Source organism: Schistocerca piceifrons, chromosome 3 (assembly GCF_021461385.2).
Source record: "Schistocerca piceifrons isolate TAMUIC-IGC-003096 chromosome 3, iqSchPice1.1, whole genome shotgun sequence".
NCBI classification, from domain to species: domain Eukaryota; kingdom Metazoa; phylum Arthropoda; class Insecta; order Orthoptera; family Acrididae; genus Schistocerca; species Schistocerca piceifrons.
The window spans coordinates 714,804,840-714,824,623 of NC_060140.1; the positions used below are offsets into that span (position 1 = coordinate 714,804,840).

At 41.6% G+C, this 19,784-nt stretch overlaps 1 protein-coding gene across 1 annotated transcript in view; it reads right to left on the reverse strand.

The window, feature by feature from the left end:
- The window catches only part of LOC124790028 (UDP-glucosyltransferase 2-like), a 132,646-nt gene that overhangs the window by 23,605 nt on the left and 89,257 nt on the right, over window positions 1–19,784 (reverse strand). Inside the window, exon 4 of the mRNA XM_047257584.1 lies at window positions 3,149–3,608. Within this exon, the coding sequence (XP_047113540.1) occupies window positions 3,149–3,608 (460 nt within the window). The remainder of the gene's footprint in view (window positions 1–3,148; window positions 3,609–19,784) is intronic.

The window sequence follows — 19,784 nt, forward strand, 5'->3', positions numbered from 1 at the left end:
CCAATGGAAGTTCAAATAAAAAGTAGAATTAACAAAGGATAATTTGTCCTGTCTTTCCAATTCATGACACCCATTAACAATACGAATTTTATAAGATTCTTGACAAATTGAAAATAGGATCAGGATGAAACATTAGGATACCAGTATAAGAACTCAAGTGCACTGGTTAAGTTGTAAGCCCCTCACCTTTACGAAAGCTACTCTTGTACTAGTGGTCGAAACGGTGTTCAGTATAGCAGCATGATGACGCGGTCATACACTCTGTGAGGTAACGGGCGAGTCGTCCCGCCCTGAAAATGTTCCAAGTTCTGAGGAAGCAGTGGCCGCACGGGCCGGTCGGCGGTCGGCGGTCGACGGTGCTTTGTGTCGATGAAGGAGATGCCTATGTCGGGAGTGTCAAAGATGGCGCACTTTGTGAAACCATAATAGCAGACATTTCACAGTTCGTATAGAAATTAATAGTAGCCAGATGAATCATGATACCTCAAAAAGAAACATGTACATTACCATTACTTGCACGACGATTCTGATGGTGTAATCAGATTTCCAATATCTTTATTAGTTTAAAGTTTAGTATCTCACGGTAAGTTATACAAGTAATACCTAGCAACGAATTTCCGAAATATAAACGCTTCATCCGATTTTGTCGATTGCCGTGTCTTTAGAAAGCTGTTAGTGTAAACCTAAATTGGTATGAATTACAAGCATGTAATTTAAATAGTACATGAGTTATTGGAGGTCAAAGTGGCCGATTACTATCGATCGGCCGGCCGCGGTGGCCGTGCGGTTCTGGCGCTGCAGTCCGGAACCGCGGGGCTGCTACGGTCGCAGGTTCGAATCCTGCCTCGGGCATGGGTGTGTGTGATGTCCTTAGGTTAGTTAGGTTTAAGTAGTTCTAAGTTCTAGGGGACTTATGACCTAAGATGTTGAGTCCCATAGTGCTCAGAGCCATTTAAACCATTTGAACTATCGATCGCGTCAGGCCGTAAGTACTCCACATGTACACGAAAAAACGGTAACAGCATGCTTATAAATATATTGATTCATCTATGTCTTTGTTAATATCCGATATATGCTATTGATGAAGAAACTGGTCAATTATTTACTGTGTTTTAAAAAATCACAGACATTAGGCTCCTTACCTACCTTTTGCTTCTTTTCTTTTGATATACGTTTATTTAATTGTTTATGTATTTAATAAAGTGTGTTAGAACGTGTTTATGGTCCAGCCGCCGGAACATTTATTTAATTTCAAGTATTTAAATGTAAAACCACTATTTCGAATATGTTTCATTATGTTTTTGAGTGTTCTTTGGCTAGAAGACATGGCACGAACGCTCTAGCCAATCACAGCGCTTGTGAATGGGGAGACTGGGTGGAAGCGAGTTCGGGAGAGGAGAACACAGAAAGTTCGGGCAGTGCGGAGTGCTGGGCGGTACGGGACTGGACACGGGAGTGAGTGCTGGACGCGGACAGCACAGCGCGACGGACGCACAGTCGATAGACGGACCGGGAGAGAGTGGAGCAGTTTACGCGTGGTCGCGGCAAATAGCAATATTTCGTAGTGCTGACTTGTGCATTTGTGAGATTTCCGTGGCTTCTACAGTGAAGACGTGGTGTACGCTTAGAAGTGAATATCTCGCGAGCTTTGTTGTTCATAACTAATTACGTACAGTAGGAATCTATTGTTTCCCCTGTTATTCAACTTATGATTTATTTAATTGCTGGACCATCTACACCAATAATTGCTTTGCAGAAATCTACTACATTCTCAAAAGTACTTCTAATTATCGTACTCATCATTTAAAGTCGTTAAGATAGTACCTGCAAATTTTATTTAATTACAATTTTTCATTTATAAACGTCTGTGTTTGCGTTCAAAATTGCCAACTGATAGGAACCTTCGACCATTCCATTCATGTATCTATTCATATTGTATACTGTAGACTCAGCAGTATTTGGCTTGTAATGCGGCAACTACGTATCCCAGCCCCTAGACAACGAAACCAGCCAAAACTTTTAATATTGCAACGTTGAGTCTGAGGGTGAGTAGTTGTTTAGAAAGCCCGCAACTCGGACCTTTTTTAATTGATCTTGACACCGGCAACGAAAAGCTACGTTAGTAGAGATACCAGATGAGAATCAGCCAAGTTCCATATCGATTTTTTACAGTTTTTGTAGGATAGTTGGCGAATGACTCACCAGACACAAATATTTTTAAATGTTTTATTTCTTTTGCCATAACCAGCATCCCACGCTCTAACTTTTTAATTTTTTATTTCCTGCAACTAACACATAAACTGTAATGATAAACAAATATCTGTAGACATAAAGGTGTGTACATATGTATCTGCTTTATAATATGCAAGCAGTTGGCTTTGCAGTATTTAGTCAATAATTTCCACAGACAGTAAAAAAAACTACTAAAAATAATCTGTTCTATTCTGTTTTAATAATAAGTTTACTCTTAGAGTGCAAACATAAAATATTTCTCTGTTGTTAACGTGTTGTATTTTGCACATCCCACACTTCATCTTTCCTCTGTTTACATCCTTGGCCAATATTTAATGACTGATATCTTTGTATCTTCCCTTAATAATAATCTTTGCATCGTAAACAAAAACACGAAGCATATAGCACATGTGTGATGCTCAAGATTGACATTAAGAATATTTTGAAGTATGCCACAGTAATTCATGCAAAATACGTGTACTGTGTGGAATTCAGCAACGTATAGATCGAGCTGGAAAACCACATGGACTGCAACAAACAAACTGGCATCTACTGAAACTTATGTAAGTCAACATTACTATTTTGCACCATTCATAAATAAATACAAGAACTTAAGTGTATTGTTATTAATGAAAGAACTTACAAAGAGGCACTAAATACTCAAATATTCTTGTGCAGAGTGGAATTAGACGACATGCTGTTGGTCAAAACATCTATGTACGAAAAAATATTAGCCCTCTGAAGATGGGCATGGTAGCTCGAAACCGGTTATGGTACTAAAAGAAAACATTTGAAATGTATTTGTGACTAGTTGCGTCATTCATCAACTATCATTAACGGCCGCAGAGTTCACAAGATTCAACATGAATAAAATAACACGTTTATAGGATGTTTTGATAAATCAGGTAACACTTACCTTCGGTAAGGGCTTCCGTTCCTTTTCGATGTGAAGGCCAGTCATTTCTATTACATTGGGCAGACGTGGGTGCGGGTAATTGGCACTGAAGTGGTTGTTCGCCAGGAAAAGACTCATGTTACGCATCATGTCCATGAGACTAGGAACATCTGGTCCAAAATGCTTCCGTATAATCCTCTCATGTACAGGCAGAATGACACTCGCACCAGAGCGCGCTTGCCTGAACAGGGAAAGAAAGTTGTCCATTCTCTGCCAGAAATCCATGTGGTCTGTGTACGGTGCCAGGATCTCTGGCATGTACGACGGATTCACAGTGTCACCCATGAGGGCACTGATCCCGCCAGTCATCCCCATCGAAAGGAAGCCGATGACAGGCGGCGACCCCAGTTTGTGGATGAAACCAAAGTAGCAGAAAGTGGGGGCCGCCTCCAAGATCACGACATCAAACTTCTCATCCTGCCTGAAAAGACATAAAAAACCAAAATTTTTGAAGCTAATCGAGATAATTAGTTTTATAACTTCAACATCCACACGTACAACTACACTCTGCAAACTACCGTCACGGGCTTGGCAGCAGGTGGCTCCCATATTATTAGATATTCTTACAGTTCCATTGATGAACGGAGCACAGGAAGAATGGTTGCTAAACGAGCTGTGCAAGCCATAGTTAGTCTGATTGTTCCTTCGTGATCGCTACTTAAGCGATATGTAGGGGGTTGTAGTACATTACTAGAGTCCTCAATTGAACATAGTCCTTGAATTTTTGTATTTTTTCACTGGATAGTTGACGTCCCCCTTCAGGCATCTTCCAGATCAAGTTTTTCAGAATGTCCCTGTTACTCTTCCAAGAGTCAAATATACCTGCGACCATTCTTGCCGTCCTTCTTTTTTCAATATTCCACTTAGTCCTGTTTGGTGTAGGTGCCACAAATTCTAGCAATGTTACATCGAGTTGTATTATATACAACGTAGCGCGGCGGTTAGTATTGCTGGCTGGCGTGCTGTAGGTAACTGGTTCAAACTTGACCACCAGAAATTATTTTTTATCTAGTATTTGCATTTATTGAAGGTTCACGAAATCTCTTAAGTTTTTAATGCTCGTATTTTCTGAAATATTCGATGTTTATACAAATAGCAGCACTCTCCATCCAGGAGCTCAGTTCTGCTTCGGCTGTACTTTAGTGTTGGTAACAAACATGCTTTCAGTTATAACAGACCCACACACCACTACGCATCTCACATACTGTTGTCTGGGACACACTATTTGTAGATATATTGTACTTTTACTGTCTTTTACTACAAGTGGCTGATCACCCACAAAAACTGCAATACCTTGCTACAGCCTTGAATGGCTTTCGTAGTGTCAAACTAAGGAATTGCAAATTATTCAAATGAGGATCGTTAAATGCTTGCCCTATAATGAATTTATGATAAAACTGTGTCATACCTAGGTAGCCTGGTAGCGAGGGTCGTGTTGTCAAGGTGAAAGTTGCGGTCCCCTAGTGGAGGGCAGCTTTTGTTCTGCTATATAGCACGTTTCCACGCTCGCCGGGAGAGCAGAGTTGTAGGATGGGAGAAAGAATTTGTATCAGCAGGAGGCTGGCACTCTCCCATGTTCAGAAAAGCACCTTCAGCAGATGGGAATCTCCAGCTTTCTGGATGAACATGACGACGCCACGGAATTAGCAACTAGCCTCGGGCACAGTTTTTAACTTTCCCGGGACCTGAGAAACGAGGCTAGCTGCTGGAAGCAAAACGCAACTGGAAAAATAAGGTGATGTCATGAGGCCAGATCACATAAAGCTTTTTGGAGAAGAGAGAAGGATAGAGAAGTCGTTGAAGTTCCTTATATGATATTCTCTCTTGGGATTTTTGCTCAATAATTCTTGTAAAATGATGGTTAGTCCGTTTTTCTTGGAGGAAAGGAAAGAACAGGCTGTTAGATTCTGATAGATAAGAAGGGCTTCAACGTGGGTCTTGACGCAGAACACATCTCTGCAGGCTGCAGTCTCCACTGTAGCATTCGATTAGAGGCCCAATGATCGAGTGTCGAGTCTGCAGCAGTGGTTGTCTAGCACCATATGGCAGACAACCAGAGATGAAGGCAACGCCCTGCTCGTCTTATGCCGATAATTTATCGTGAGCAGAAACTGCAGCACTGTCGAGCTATGATTATCTCTGACTAGCATTCTCTCTTAGCATTGCAATTAGCTGTTCCAAGTCCATCAGTACATTAGCAGATGCATGTGTATTTTCAGGCTAACACTCTGCCAAGTAGTCACTGTACTCGTGTAGTAGGAAAACTTGAGTTATTTCAGAACTTCAGCTGCGTTTATAGGTGCCCATTTCAGCTTTGAGAACAAAGAGTTAATCTTATTTGAAGTTTATGGTACAGATTTCGTGGTTTTAACTTTGTTTTATGAGACATGTACGTTTTCATTTTTGTAGTTTATGTGAATAAATTAATATATTCATTCAAATCGTGTTTTTGTTAACACCTTAAACATTTGCATTCTTGATATTAGGCAGTTCCCACCTTGAGGATCTGCAGCTGTGGCTATAACGTTTCCTTGCGTTTGCTAATCCATTTGCATGTTGTAATGTTGTTTGTGTCTTAAGGAACTGTGTCTGTCTCACAGTTAATCCTGATTCAGATTTTCACTATTTAAACACATGGAGTTTTGCACCTGGACCATGGTTCCATTATACCAGCACACCTCCTGTTGCCGCAGCGAAAGCCTCACACCACCCAAGACAGTTCCCACCTCTCGCTCACATCCGCGTACTTACCAGCGCTCAGTTAACCTTCCCAATCTCTTCCCTAGAGCCTTTGTGATCGTTGTATATCAATCACCACTAGTTCCCTTCCCACCCTTAATGGGCAATACGGTAACAGCATCCGTCGTCTAGTGACTTTGAGTAATACTGTAATATTCAATGCTGTAAAGTGAAAATACGGATGTAGATAACCAGACAATGGGTTCTCGTATGGCTCATGTGAAGGACTTGGGCGTATGCATCATGTGCCCCATTTCATGTCATATGGAAGGCGTCTGACGTGGCGAGAAGCGCCTTTCATCCCATGAATTCGTGTGTGTGACGATCTACTTCAAAGATCTGTAGTCACCTACTCTACGTGATCAAAAGTATCCGGACACCTGATTGAAAATGTCTTACAAGTTCGTGGCGCCCTCCATCGGTAATGCTGGAATTCACCATGGTGTTGGCCCACCCTTAGCCCTGATGACAGCTTTCACTCTCGCGGGCATACGTTCATTGAGGTGCTGGAAGGTTTCTTGGGGAACGGCAGCCCATTCTTCACGGAGGGCTGCACTGAGGAGAGCTATCGATGTCCGTCGGTGAGGCCTGGTACGAAGTCGGCGTTCCAAAACATCCCAAAGGTGTTCTATAGGATTCAGGTCAGGACTCTTTGCAGGCCAGTCCATTACAGGTATGTCATTGTCGTGTAACCACTCCGCCACAGGCTGTGCATTATGAACAGGTGCTCGATTGTGTTAAAAGATGCAATCGCCATCCCCGAATTGCTCTTCAACAGTGGGAAGCAAGAAGGTGCTTTAAACATCAGTGTAGGCCTGTACTGCGACAGTGCCACGCAAAACAACAAGTGGTGCAAGCCCCTTCCATGAAAAACACGACCGCACCATAACAGCGCCGCCTCCGAAATTTAGTGTTGGCGCTACACACGCTGGCAGATGACGTTTCGGGCGTTCGTCATACCAACACCCTGTCACCGGTTCGACACATTGTGTACCGTGATTCGTCACTCCACACAACGTTTTTCTACTATTAATTAGGCCAATGTTAACGCTCCTTTCACCAAGCGAGGCGTCATTTGGCAGTTAGCGGCGTGATTTGTGGTTTATCAGCAGCCGCCCGATCATGAAATCTAAGTTTTCTCGCCTCCCGCCTAATTCTCATAGTACTTGCAGTGGATTTTGATGCCGTTTCGAATTCCTGTGTGATGGTCTGAATAGATGTCTACCTATTACACATTATGATCCTCCTCAACTGTGGCGGTCTCTGTCAGTCAACAGACGAGGTCGGCCTGTACTCTTTTGTGCTCTACGTGTCCCTTCACGTTTCCACTTCAATATCACATCGGAAACAGTGGACCTAGGGATGTTTAGGAGGTGGAAATCTCGCCTACAGACGTATGATAAACGTGACACCCAATCACCTGACCACGTTCGAAGTCCGTGAGTTCCGCGGAGCGCCCCATTCTGCTCTCTCACGATGTCTAATCACTACTGAGGTCGCTGATAAGGGGTACCTTGCAGCAGGTGGCAGCACAATGCACCTAAAATGAAAAACGTATGTTTTTGGGGGTGTCCGAGTACTTTTGACCACATAGTGTTTTGTCTGCTGAGGTAGTAGACCTGTCAGTTCGAAGTGCAAGGCTTGTCTTGATAGGCCGTGTGAACTTTGATGGGAGCCAAACAACAGGAAAACTAGACCACATAAATCGTTTCACAATCCCTGCTAGCTTTGCACATTTGCACTAGACTTAGCGCATTAAGTGTACCGCACCCGAACCATGGAAAACACCCCCATACCTTAACACCCTCTGCTCCAAGCTTCACATACTCCATTCCTCCACAAGCGCTCAGGTAATATCCACGTCCTCTTAACGTACCACACTCATTTTAGTTGTATTTCTATCTGGACTGAGATAATCTGCCTTAAGCGGAGATTTCAGGTTTATTAAATAATATTTTTTTGCTATGAAAGTCGGGTCTCGTGATCTGGTGGTAACGAGCGTTACTGGAAACTGAGAGGTCTCTTGATCGAATCCCGTCCGGACGATGGAAATGTTTCGGTATACTTTTACACTCGCCTTCACCTCCTGATGACGTAAAGATATGCTTGGAATGACGCTTGGTTCGGATTCCATGATAAACCGTAGTCCGACTTTTCCCAGTAGGACTACCCGATTAGGTTAAGGAAAAGGATGCTGGTAGACCTCCTTAATTCATATAATCTTATGCAAACCGTATTCTTTCCAACGAGAGTGCAAGGGAAAAGTAGAACAACCATAGACTACATTTTTGTTCATTCCTCATTACTAGAAGGGCATTCTGTTAGCAAAATAGTGAATGGCCTTTCAGATCATGATGCACAAGTTTTAACTCTAAAAGATTTTTGTGCTGCAACACATGTTAAATATAGTTATCAACTTTTTAGGAAATCTGATCCAGTTGCTGTAGAGACCTTTGTAAATCTTATCAAGGAACAAGAGTAGCAAGATGTTTATAGTGCTGATACAGTAGACGATAAATATAATGCTTTCCTCCAGACTTTTCACGTGCTCTTTGAAAGTTGCTTTCCGTTAGAACGTTCAAAACAGGGTACTAGCACAAAGAGGCAGCCTGGGTGGCTGACTAAAGGTATAAGAATATCTTGTAGAACAAAGTGGCAATTATATCAAAACGTTAGAAACAGTCACAATCTAAATGAACTAGCCCTTTACAAACAGTATTGTAAGGTGCTTAAAAAAGTTATTAGGAAGGCAAAAAGTATGTGGCATGCAGATAGAATAGCTAAGTCTCAGGATAAAATTAAAACCATATGGTCAGTCGTAAAGGAAGTGTCTGGTCTGCAGAGACAGGTCGAGGATATAGAATCAGTGCGTAGTGGGAATGTCCGTGTTATTGATAAATCGCATATATATACAGAATTTAATAATCACTTTCTGAATATAGCAGGTGAACTAAATAGAAACCTAGTCCCAACAGGGAATCATATAGCGCTCGTAGAAAAAAGTGTTCCGAGACTGTTACCTGAAATGCTCCTCCATGATACTGACAAGAGGGAGATTGAGTTAATAATTAAATCACTAAAGACCAAGAACTCTCATGGATATGACGGGGTATCAAGCAGAATACTGAGGTATTGTTCTATGTGTGTTAGCCCAGTACTTAGCCATATCTGTAACTTTTCCTTTAGGAGTGGTCGGTTTCCTGACCGATTAAAGTACTTGGTAGTGAAGCCAGTTTATAAAAAGGGAGACAGGGATAATGTTGACAATTATAGACCTATTTCTATGCCATCGGTGTTTGCTAAAGTTATCGAGAAGGTTGTATATACAAGGTTACTGGAGCATTTAAATTCACATAATTTGCTGTCAACTGTACAGTTTGGTTTTAGAAATGGTTTAACAACTGAAAATGCTATATTCTCTTTTCTCTGTGAGGTTTTGGACGGATCAAATAAAAGGTTGCGAACGCTAGGTGTTTTCTTTGATTTAACGAAGGCTTTTGACTGTGTTGACCACAAAATATTACTGCAGAAGTTGGACCATTATGGAGTAAGGGGAGTAGCTTACAATTGGTTCGCCTCTTACTTTCAGAACAGAAAGCAGAAGGTAATTCTCCGCAATATTGAGAGTGGTAGTGATGTTCAGTCCCAATGGGACACTGTTAAATGGGCCGTTCCCCAAGGATCGGTGCTGGGGCCACTTCTGTTTCTTATTTAGATAAATGATATGCCTTCTATTATTACAGGTGATTCAAAAATATTTCTGTTTGCTGATGACACCAGCTTGGTCATGAAGAATCTTGTGTTTAATATTGAAACATTATCAAATAATGTAGTTCATGAAATAAGTTCGTGGCTTGTGGAAAATAAATTGATGCTAAATCACAGTAAGACTCAGTTTTTACAGTTTCTAACTCACAATTCAACAAGAACTGATACTTTGATCAGATAGAATGGCATATTATAAGCGAGACGGAACAGTTCAAGTTCCTAGGCGTTCGGATAGATAGTAAGCTGTTGTGGAAAGCCCATGTTCAGGATCTTGTTCAGAAACTAAATGCTGCTTTATTTACCATTAGAACAGTATCTGAAATAAGTGACATTTCAACACGAAAAGTAGTCTACTTCGCATATTTTCATACGCTTATGTCATGTGGTATTATTTTTTGGGGTAATCCTCTGATTCAAAAATGGTATTTTTGGCTCAAAAACGGGCTGTTCGAGCTATATGTGGTGTAAGTTCGAGAACCTCTTGTCGACCCCTATTCAATAGTCTGGGAATTCTGACATTGCCCTCACAGTATGTATTTTCTTTAATGTCGTTTGTTGTTAGCAATATTAGCTTATTCCCAAGAGTTAGCAGCTTTCACTCAGTTAATACTAGGCAGAAATCAAATCTGCATGTGGAATGCACTTCCTTGACTCCTGTGCAGAAAGGAGTGCACTATTCTGCTGCATCCATTTTCATCAAGTTACCACAAGAACTCAAAAATCTTAGCAGTAGCCCAAACGCTTTTAAGTCTAAACTGAAGAGTTTCCTCATGGCTCACCACTTCTATTCTGTCGAGGAGCTCCTGGAAGAGCTGAAAAATTAAGCAAATTCCAGTGTTACATTGTTGATTTTCTTTATTTAAACTTACGAATTGTCACCTGAATGCGTTTCTTGTATTTCATTTTATCTGTTTCCACTATCGTGTTATAATTTCGTGTATTGACTCGTTCCATGACCATGGAGACTTCTCCTTAATTTGGTCCCACGGAACAATAAATAAATAAATAAATAAAACATAAACCAACGAGCGGCGTCCAATTGCAAGAACTTGCAAACAGGCGGCTAAGCATCCATCTTTAGGGACCAGCCAGTCATACCATGCGAATGTACAGGGTGGCGCAGATGAAAAATCAAATGGCTCCAAGCACTATGGGACTTAACAGCTGAGGTCATCAATCCCCTAGACTTAGAACTACTTAAACCTAACTAAACCTAAGGGCATCACACATATCCAAGCCCGAGGCAGGGTTCGAACCTGCGACCGTAGCAGCTGCGTAGTTCCGGACTGAAGCGCCTAGAACCGCTCGACCAGCGCAGATAAAAGCAGCTCTTGTAAGTATAAAGGAAATGAAGTGAAATTACAGAAACGAAGAGCTGAAATGGACTTACTATTTATTTAAAATGAAAAATACAATTATAGAAGATGCTGAAATACCAATACGCAGCTCTCCACGTCTAAGCATATTCAGATACACTCTGCATAAGGTTCGGATATCGATGGCGGCAACTTCACGTCTGATATTGTGTTTCAGTTCCTGTGCTGTGTGTGGATTTGTTCCATAGGTATTGCTGTTCAAGTGCCCCCACAGGAAAAAATTAAATGTTGTTTGATCCGGCGAACGTGATGGCCACAAATGTTTTCTAACAGTTCGTTCCTGGGTGAAGACATCGTGAACTCATTCCAGGGATACTTTAGACGTGGGGCAGGTTTCCCCATCTTGCTGGAAGAAGCAGTCTTGTCTTTCCTGTTCAATGAGTTGAGCACAGAACGTACCAGAGAGTTCCATATATGAGCCCCGTAGTATGTCAAAAAATATCAGGACAATCATACGCGTCCCTGTTAAAATTAGCCCTGTTAAAATTAGTGTTTGGTGCATTTTTTCATCGTGGAAAGGTTGCTGACACACAGTACTACGGTTCTCCGTTGCCCACCACCTCGTGTTCTGTGAATTCACATGATCGGAAAGTTGAAACCATGCTTCATCACTCACAATGTAATAGCTGCTAACATGAGTAACGTCGAAGTAAATATCCCCGGAGTAGTGAAGCAACTTAAATCACTTAATAAAAGCAAGTCTTCTGGTCCAGACTGTGTACCAACTAAGTTTCTTTCGGAGTATGCTAATGCATTAGCTCCATACTTAACAATCGTATACAACCATTCGCTCGACGAAAGATCAGTACCCAAAGATTGGAAAGTTGCACAGGTCGCACCAGTAGTCAAGAAAGGCAGTAGGAGTAATCCTCTAAATTACAGGCCCATATCGTTAACGTCGATATGCAGCAATATTTTGGAACGTATATTGTGTTCAAACATTATGAATTACCTCGAAGAAAACTGTCTATTGACACACAGTCAACATGGGTTTAGAAAACATCTTTCCTTTGAAACACAACTAGCTCTTTATTCACATGAAGTGTTGAGTGCTATTGACAAGGGATTTCAGATCGATTCCGTATTTATGGATTTCCGGAATGCTTTTGACACTGTACCACACAAACGGCTTGTAGTGAAATTGCGTGCTTATGGAATATCGTCTCAGTTATGTGACTGGATTTGTGATTTCCTGTCAGAGAGGTCACAGTTCGTAGTAATTGACGGAAAGTCATCGAGTAAAACAGAAGTGATTTCTGGCGTTCCCCAAGGTAGTGTTATAGGCCCTTTGCTGTTCCTTATCTATATAAACGATTTGGGAGACAATCTGAGCAGCCGTATAACGTTGTTTGCACATGACGCCGTCGTTTATCGACTAATAAAGTCATCAGAAGATCAAAATCAAATTGCAAAACGATTTGGAAAAGATGTCTGAATGGTGCGAAAATTGTCAGTTGACCCTGAATAACGAAAAGTATGAGGTCATCCACATGAGTGCTAAAAGGAATTCGTTAAACTTCGGTTACACGATAAATCAGTCTAATCTAAAAGCCGTAAATTCAACTAAATACCGAGGTATTACAATTACGAGCAACTTAAATTGGAAGGAACACACAGAAAATGTTGTGGGGAAGGCTAACCAAGGACTGCGTTTTATTGGCAGGACACTTAGAAAATGTAACAGACCTACTACGGAGACTGCCTACACTGCCTCTTTTAGAATACTGCTGCGTGGTGTTCGACCGTTACCAGCTAGGACTGACGGATTACATCAAAAAAGTTCAAAGAAGGGCAGCACGTTTTGTATTATCGCGAAATATGGGAGAGAGTGCCACAGAAGTGATACAGGATTTGGGCTGGACATCATTAAAAGAATGGCGTTTTTCGTTGCGATGGAATCTTCTCTCGAAATTCCAATCACCATCTTTCTCCTCCGAACGCGAAAATGTTTTGTTGACATCGACCTACTTAGGGAGAAACGATCACCACGATAAAATGAGGGATATCAGAGCTCATACGGAAAGATATAGTTGTTCGTTCTTTCCGCGCGCTAAACGAGATTGGAATAATAGAGAATTGTGAAGGTGGTTCGATGAACCCTCTGCCAGGCACTTAAATGTGATTTGCAGAGTATCCATCCAGATGTAGATATAAGAAAGCACCTGCTTGGGTTATTAAAAAGCCACGTGCAGTAATGTAAACGTTTCTCACTGTCATCGATGACGTAACTGCTGCACAACCGTCACACGATGTGGCTTCAAATTAAGACTTTTCAATATCCTCTGGCAACTTCTCCTACTTACTTGCATACGCCTGTTAGGCAGTTTACGTGTAGTCTTTTTTGCGCCTTGAATAATTCTTTGGCGAATGTCTGCAATAACGTCTGGTATGCGAACAGAAGGAATTCTTCATCGTTTTAAGTTTTACACAGATCCGTAGGTGTGTCAATATTTATAGAGACTCTGTATTACCCTCTTCGCTGGTAGTCCTCTATCCGGATACTTGACCCCGAAAATTTCGCGAGTTCTCTTAATCGAACATGTTTTCAAATACGCTTCGACAATTTCAAAGTCACTTTGCAGACCACAAAGAGGAACGTCTAACTTCACTGATGAAATAAACTGAAATGCTGACAGAAAAATACTATCAATCGATTATTGCATAAAACTGTCCATTTTATAGCTATTTACTCTATTTCAAAAGTCGAAATACTGCATTCGCATCTAGAGGGGAAGCGGGCTACTTCTAACTGCGCCTCCCTGTGCTTCAGTTATGTAGAGAAGTCTGTGTCGCTGTTCAACTTCGAGCCAGTAGGAAGACATCGATATAATTTCTTTTACCACACTAGCGCAGTGTTTTCAAACTATTAACAGCTAACACAGAGCACATACGAGAGTAAGTCAATTATTATCTGCAAAGTAGTTACAAAATTTTATTGTTATCAGATAGGAAACTTACAAGAACATCATTTTTCGATATAGTCTCGTTGCGTTTCAACGCACTTGGTCCATCGTTGTACAAGCTTCCTGATGTCCTCATAGGAGAAGGTTCTCGTTTGAGCTATGAACCAGGAATGCACCGCTTCTTTCACTGCTTCGTCCGAGGCAAATCGATGGCCCCTTAATGCCTGTTTGAGTGGAACAAACAAGTGATAGTCAGAAAGATCGGGACTGTATGGAGGATGATCCAGTACTTCAAATTTGAGTTTATGGGGCATTTCAGAAGTGTGGGTAGCAGTATGCGGACGGGCATTGTCGTGCAACAACACACCTTTTGACAGCAATCCTCGGCGTTTGCTTCGAATAACAGGATTTAGCCTGGCAGTAAGCATCTCACTGTAATGTACACTATTTATTGTTGTGCCCCTTTCCCCATAATGTTCCAGTACTGGACGTTGTGCGCCCCAAAAAGCCGTAAGCATCAGTTTTCCTGCGGACGGTTGGGTCTTGAACTTTTTCTTGCACGGCGAATTTGGATATTTCCATTCCATACTCTGCCGTTTACTCTCCGGCTCGTAATGATGGATCTATGTTTCGTCATCAGTAATGATCTCGTCTAAGAAGTTGTCCGCTTCGTTACCATAGCGATCCAAATGTTTTTTGCAGATGTCCAAGCGCGTTTGTTTATGCAACTGTGTGAGTTATTTAGGGACCCACCTTTATGAAACCCAAGTCTGTTGTGGATGATTTCGTAGGCAGAACCGTGACTAATTCGCAGACGATGTGCCACTTCTTCAACAGTTAACCGTCTGTCTAAGAGAATCATTTCACGTGAACGCGCAATGGTTTCTTCATTTGTGGCGGTAAACGGTCGTCCTGCTCCTTCATTGTGCGTAACACTTGTGGGACCATTTCGGAATTTTTCAAGGCATTCGTACGTACTCCGTTGTGGCAAAACACTGTTCCCGTACTGTACCGAAAGTCTTTAATGAATTTCGGCCCCTGATACGCCTTCCGGCCACAAAAAACGGGCGCGACTGCTACGGTCGCAGGTTCGAATCCTGCCTCGGGCATGGATGTGTGTGATGTCCTTAGGTTAGTTAGGTTTAAGTAGTTCTAAGTTCTAGGGGACTGATGACCTCAGATGTTAAGTCCCATAGTGCTGAGAGCCAGCCAACAAAAAACGGATCACTGAACGTTGCTCTTCATTGGTACAAATAGACAGCGGAGCAGCCATGATTAACAGCACGGCAGCGATAACGAAAGTAACCTAGCAGCTTGAAAATTGCAGAGATGTAACAACAAATATACGAAGCATGCGTCACAACGTGAAACGACAGTACTACCAAAATAAACAAAAATATAACTAAATTGCAGATAATAATTGACTTACTCTCGTACATCAAAAGCAACTTGTACCTGTAAGATGTAATCGCTTTACACACACAGTTCGTCGGTGCATGAGGTCCACAATGATGATTCTAACTTTAGTTTTATCTTGGTTAATTCTGGTTAACCCCATTTGTTTACTCCTTTGCACTTTGTGTAAGTGCTTGGCATTTCGAAACTTAGATATTGTCAGTCAAACTGTACTTATTCGCAAGTGGTACATATATGATATAAAAGTGGTACCGGTAACATTTCAGGACACTAGACCTGGGGTCATGGCCTCTAATGGATTCCCAAATTAAAGTAAAAGTAGAAGGGCAGGCTTTCACGTGTAAGCATCCTTCACCTGAGAATATCTCCACTGCCTTCCTGAACGGCATTCTGCTGCCAATCGGGATATACAGGATGGTCCATTGATCGTGACCGGGCCAAATATCTCACGAAATAAGCTTCAAACGAAAAAACTACAAAGAACGACACTCGTCTAGCTTGAAGGGGGAAACCAGATGGCGCTATGGTTGGCCCGCTAGATGGCGCTGCATAGGTCAAACGGATATCAACTGCGTTTTTTTTTTTAAATAGCTTATTTCATGAGATATTTGGCCCGGTCACTATCAATGGACCACCCTGTACATCCTCACAGTTCCTACTTTCTTGTTCCAAATCGGTGTGCTCCGACGTGTTTCTAGAGTCATCAGTCAACGCGACAACTTCCAAGCTTCCAGAGGTGCTCTTGCCCCAATGATAACTTCTGGCCCCGTAATTTGCTGTAAACGGAGATATTCGTGTGAAGTGGTGGCTTCTGTAACCCATAGTAACGATGTGGTTCCGGATTATATGGTTGTTCGCTGTCGCCCAGCGTTGACCCGGGCAGAGATCCGCTACAAAATGACTCCCCCTATGGCCTATTACAATCCCCGATAGAGATCTGCTCGGATGCAGATCGATTATCTGCGGGCGTTCGCAATTTATGCTTAAAAGATAAAGGACGTTGTCAGTGCTGCCATTTTCGTATATTTACGTTACGTGAAATCGGTAGTAACTATGTAAGTAGGCTGTTTATGTTTTCTCTATGTAAGTAGGCTGTTTATGTTTTCTCTATGTAAGTAGGCTGTTTATGTTTTCTCTATGTAAGTAGGCTGTTTAGGTTTTTTATTGGTAACGCCACCTCTGTATGACAATCACTGGCTGTGCTGTGGGCAGTCTGTGTCTGCTTTGCATTGTTGTAATACTCGCCATTGTAGTGTTAGGCAGCTGGCTTTGTGAACAGCGCGTAGCGTTGCGCAGTTGGAGGTGAGCCGCCAGCAGTGGTGGATGTGGGGAGAGAGATGGCGGAGGTTTGCAATTTGTCATGAACTGATATATATATTATGACTTGTGATGATATTAAGGTAAATACATTGTTTGTTCTCTATTAATATCTTTCATTTGCTAACTATCCCTATCAGTAGTTAGTGCCTTTAGTAGTTTGAATCTTTTATTTAGCTGGCAGTAGTGGCGCTTGCTGTATTGCAGTAGCTTGAGCAGCGAAGATTTTTGTGAGGTAAGTGATTTGTGAAAGGTATAGTTTAATGTTAGTCAGGGCCATTCTTTTGTAGGGAATTTTGAAAGTCAGATTGCGTTGCGCTAACAAAGTATTGTGTGTCAGGTTAAGCACAGTCCTATATAAAACTGTTCAAAGGGAAAGTTTCATATGTCGACCCTTAGCCAAGGATACCTCACTGGAATCTTCTGATTTTTTGTTGTAGTTTGTGTAATTAGTGTAGATTTTGTTTATTGCTAGCGCGTAATTGTAGAGAAAATCTCCTTTGTAGTTGCAGACTTTCATTGTTGTACAGTAAAACAGTTGTGGCATGCATGTAGATTTACACCAAGTATTTCTCAGCAGCGCGTGCAATTAACTAGATATTTTTTCAGTGTTATGTTAATGTGTTCTCTTATTTTTGCTCTTCAAATTGTGCTTTTCTGTGTTGTCGTGTGAAATATTTTGACAATAATGGCGTGTGAAAAACGTAATACTAGGCTCCAAAGTAAACTGAGAAATGACAGTGAAGACGAAGGCAGTGTGTTAGCGCCGCAGAGTAATGAATTAACTGATGTTCAAAGTAGTAATTTGGTAATCGTGCATAGGGAAATGGAGCGGGCGGCAAACAATGGCACGGACAGTGAAACAATTAGTGAAGAGGGAAGCATTATCGATCGATCGGTCGGCAACAGCTCGTCTCAGGAATCCGAAATGACAGGACACAATTTCGCAAATACTGTAGATTCAGGTTTTGGGTTATCACCGTTTTCTCAAATAAGTCAAGACGCATTTTCTGCTTGTCAAAATGTGAATGTTGCCGGTGCAAATGCGCTGCCGAAAAGCGTAGAGAAACAGATTCCAGACACTAATACATTATTATTGCAATTAATGCAACAAATGGAACAAAATGAGAGACAAATGGGACAAAATCTTAAAAAGTTAGACACAGTGGAACAAAATCTCAAAAAGTTAGACACAATGGAACAAAATCTTAAAAAGTTAGACTCATTGGAGCAAACTCTTGAACGAACACGTGAGGATTTAACTGCTGAGTTACATCACATTGAATCGAAATGTCAAAAAGTCTGTAATGACGTAAAAACACAAATTTGTGAGCATTTCCAACCTATTTTTTCGCGTCATGAAAATGCACTACAGAATCACGAAGCAGCTATAAAAGAACTGCAAACTATTGTTCATGAAAATCATGAGACCTTGCAAGCAAAATTTGACTCAGTTGCATCTACCGATACGGTTATGCAACTTGCAAAAACTCAGGAAAACTTAAAGGTCACAGTAGACACGATTGCAACACAAATGGACACTCTGAAACTTGGTTCAGAAAAACATAGAGAGGAAATGATTTCACTATCGGATAAAGTAGCCGAACTTTCAGATCAGTTCACTAACTTATCTACAAAGGTAGATGATGATCTGAATGACACAACACCTGTAGCTTTCATGGACACTGAAGAGTATGAACAAATTAGAAAATTCAAACAAAATCAAAATCAAATCAATACACAGTACAAAAGAGAAATCCGGGAAGTGCAAGATCAGTTGGCACAAGTAGTACAAGAATTACGTATTTCTGAGGACACTCGCGCCCCAATACGGGAAGAGGGACATACAAATACGGAACAGACACAAAATAATAACACAGGGCATTTCGGAAGTTATGAAAGAAATTGGCAATGTGCACCGAATTTTGAGATGGAACGGCCGACACGACCTAACAATGACCGATATGCGACTCGCCGACATGATGATTTTGACTATAAGCTGTTCATTACTACACGTAAATTCAAAACATTTAAGAATTCTGGCAACGACATTCATCCACAAGCATGGCTCCATCAATTCTCTCATTGTTTTCCTCCCAACTGGTCGTTAGAACACAGATTAGAATTTATGTGTGGCTACTTAGAGAATGAACCAGCTGTAAGAATGCGATCGGTCATTCACGATTGCCACAGTGAGGGTGAATTTTACCATGCCTTCCTCTCAGCATATTGGTCTCAAGCTACACAAGACCGTGTAAAACATAACATCATAATGATGAAACACTTCGAACAATCTGAATTTTCCAGTCTTGTGAAATATTTTGAAGACATGTTGCACAAGAATCGATACCTGTCAAACCCATACAGCCCCTCAGAACTCATCCGCATTTGCTTAATCAAACTGCCTAAACATTTACGACATATTATTTTAGCAGGACGTTGCAAAGACGACATTGAAGCTTTTCAGGGACTGTTACAAGAATTAGAAATTGACACTGACAATCGCGGAACGCGAAACCAGGAACACAACAATTACAGGTCACATCCGTCGCAAATCCGCGATGAAAGAAGTAATAACTGGACACGACAAGGCTATTCTCACAACACAAATCGTGACCAAAACAGACACCACCCATATGACAACCGCTGGCAGAGTAATAATAGTTACAGAAAAAGATCGCATTTCCGTGGTAATGACTATCACAGAGACAATAAGAGAAACAGACAATATGGGAACCAAAATAAATACTATCAAGGGAGACAGAATAACTTTAGACGCAACGGTCCAGCGCGCAGTTTCGATTCAGGGAGAAATTCTCCACCACGTGACCGACAAGAAAGAAACTATGGCATCTACCGACATGACGACAGACGATATGATCGTAACGATAGACCTGAACTGCATCAGAACTGGCGGGATTCAAACAGAGCAGGGCCTTCTCGTCAAGGTGAATTTGTAGAAGTTAGGTCTCCTAATCCAAATAACGATGCACGCCAACAAAGGAACAGACAATAACTCGCACCGCAGGCAGCCGCTTGCGCCGGCTGGCTCAGAGAAAAATGACATAGACGCTAACC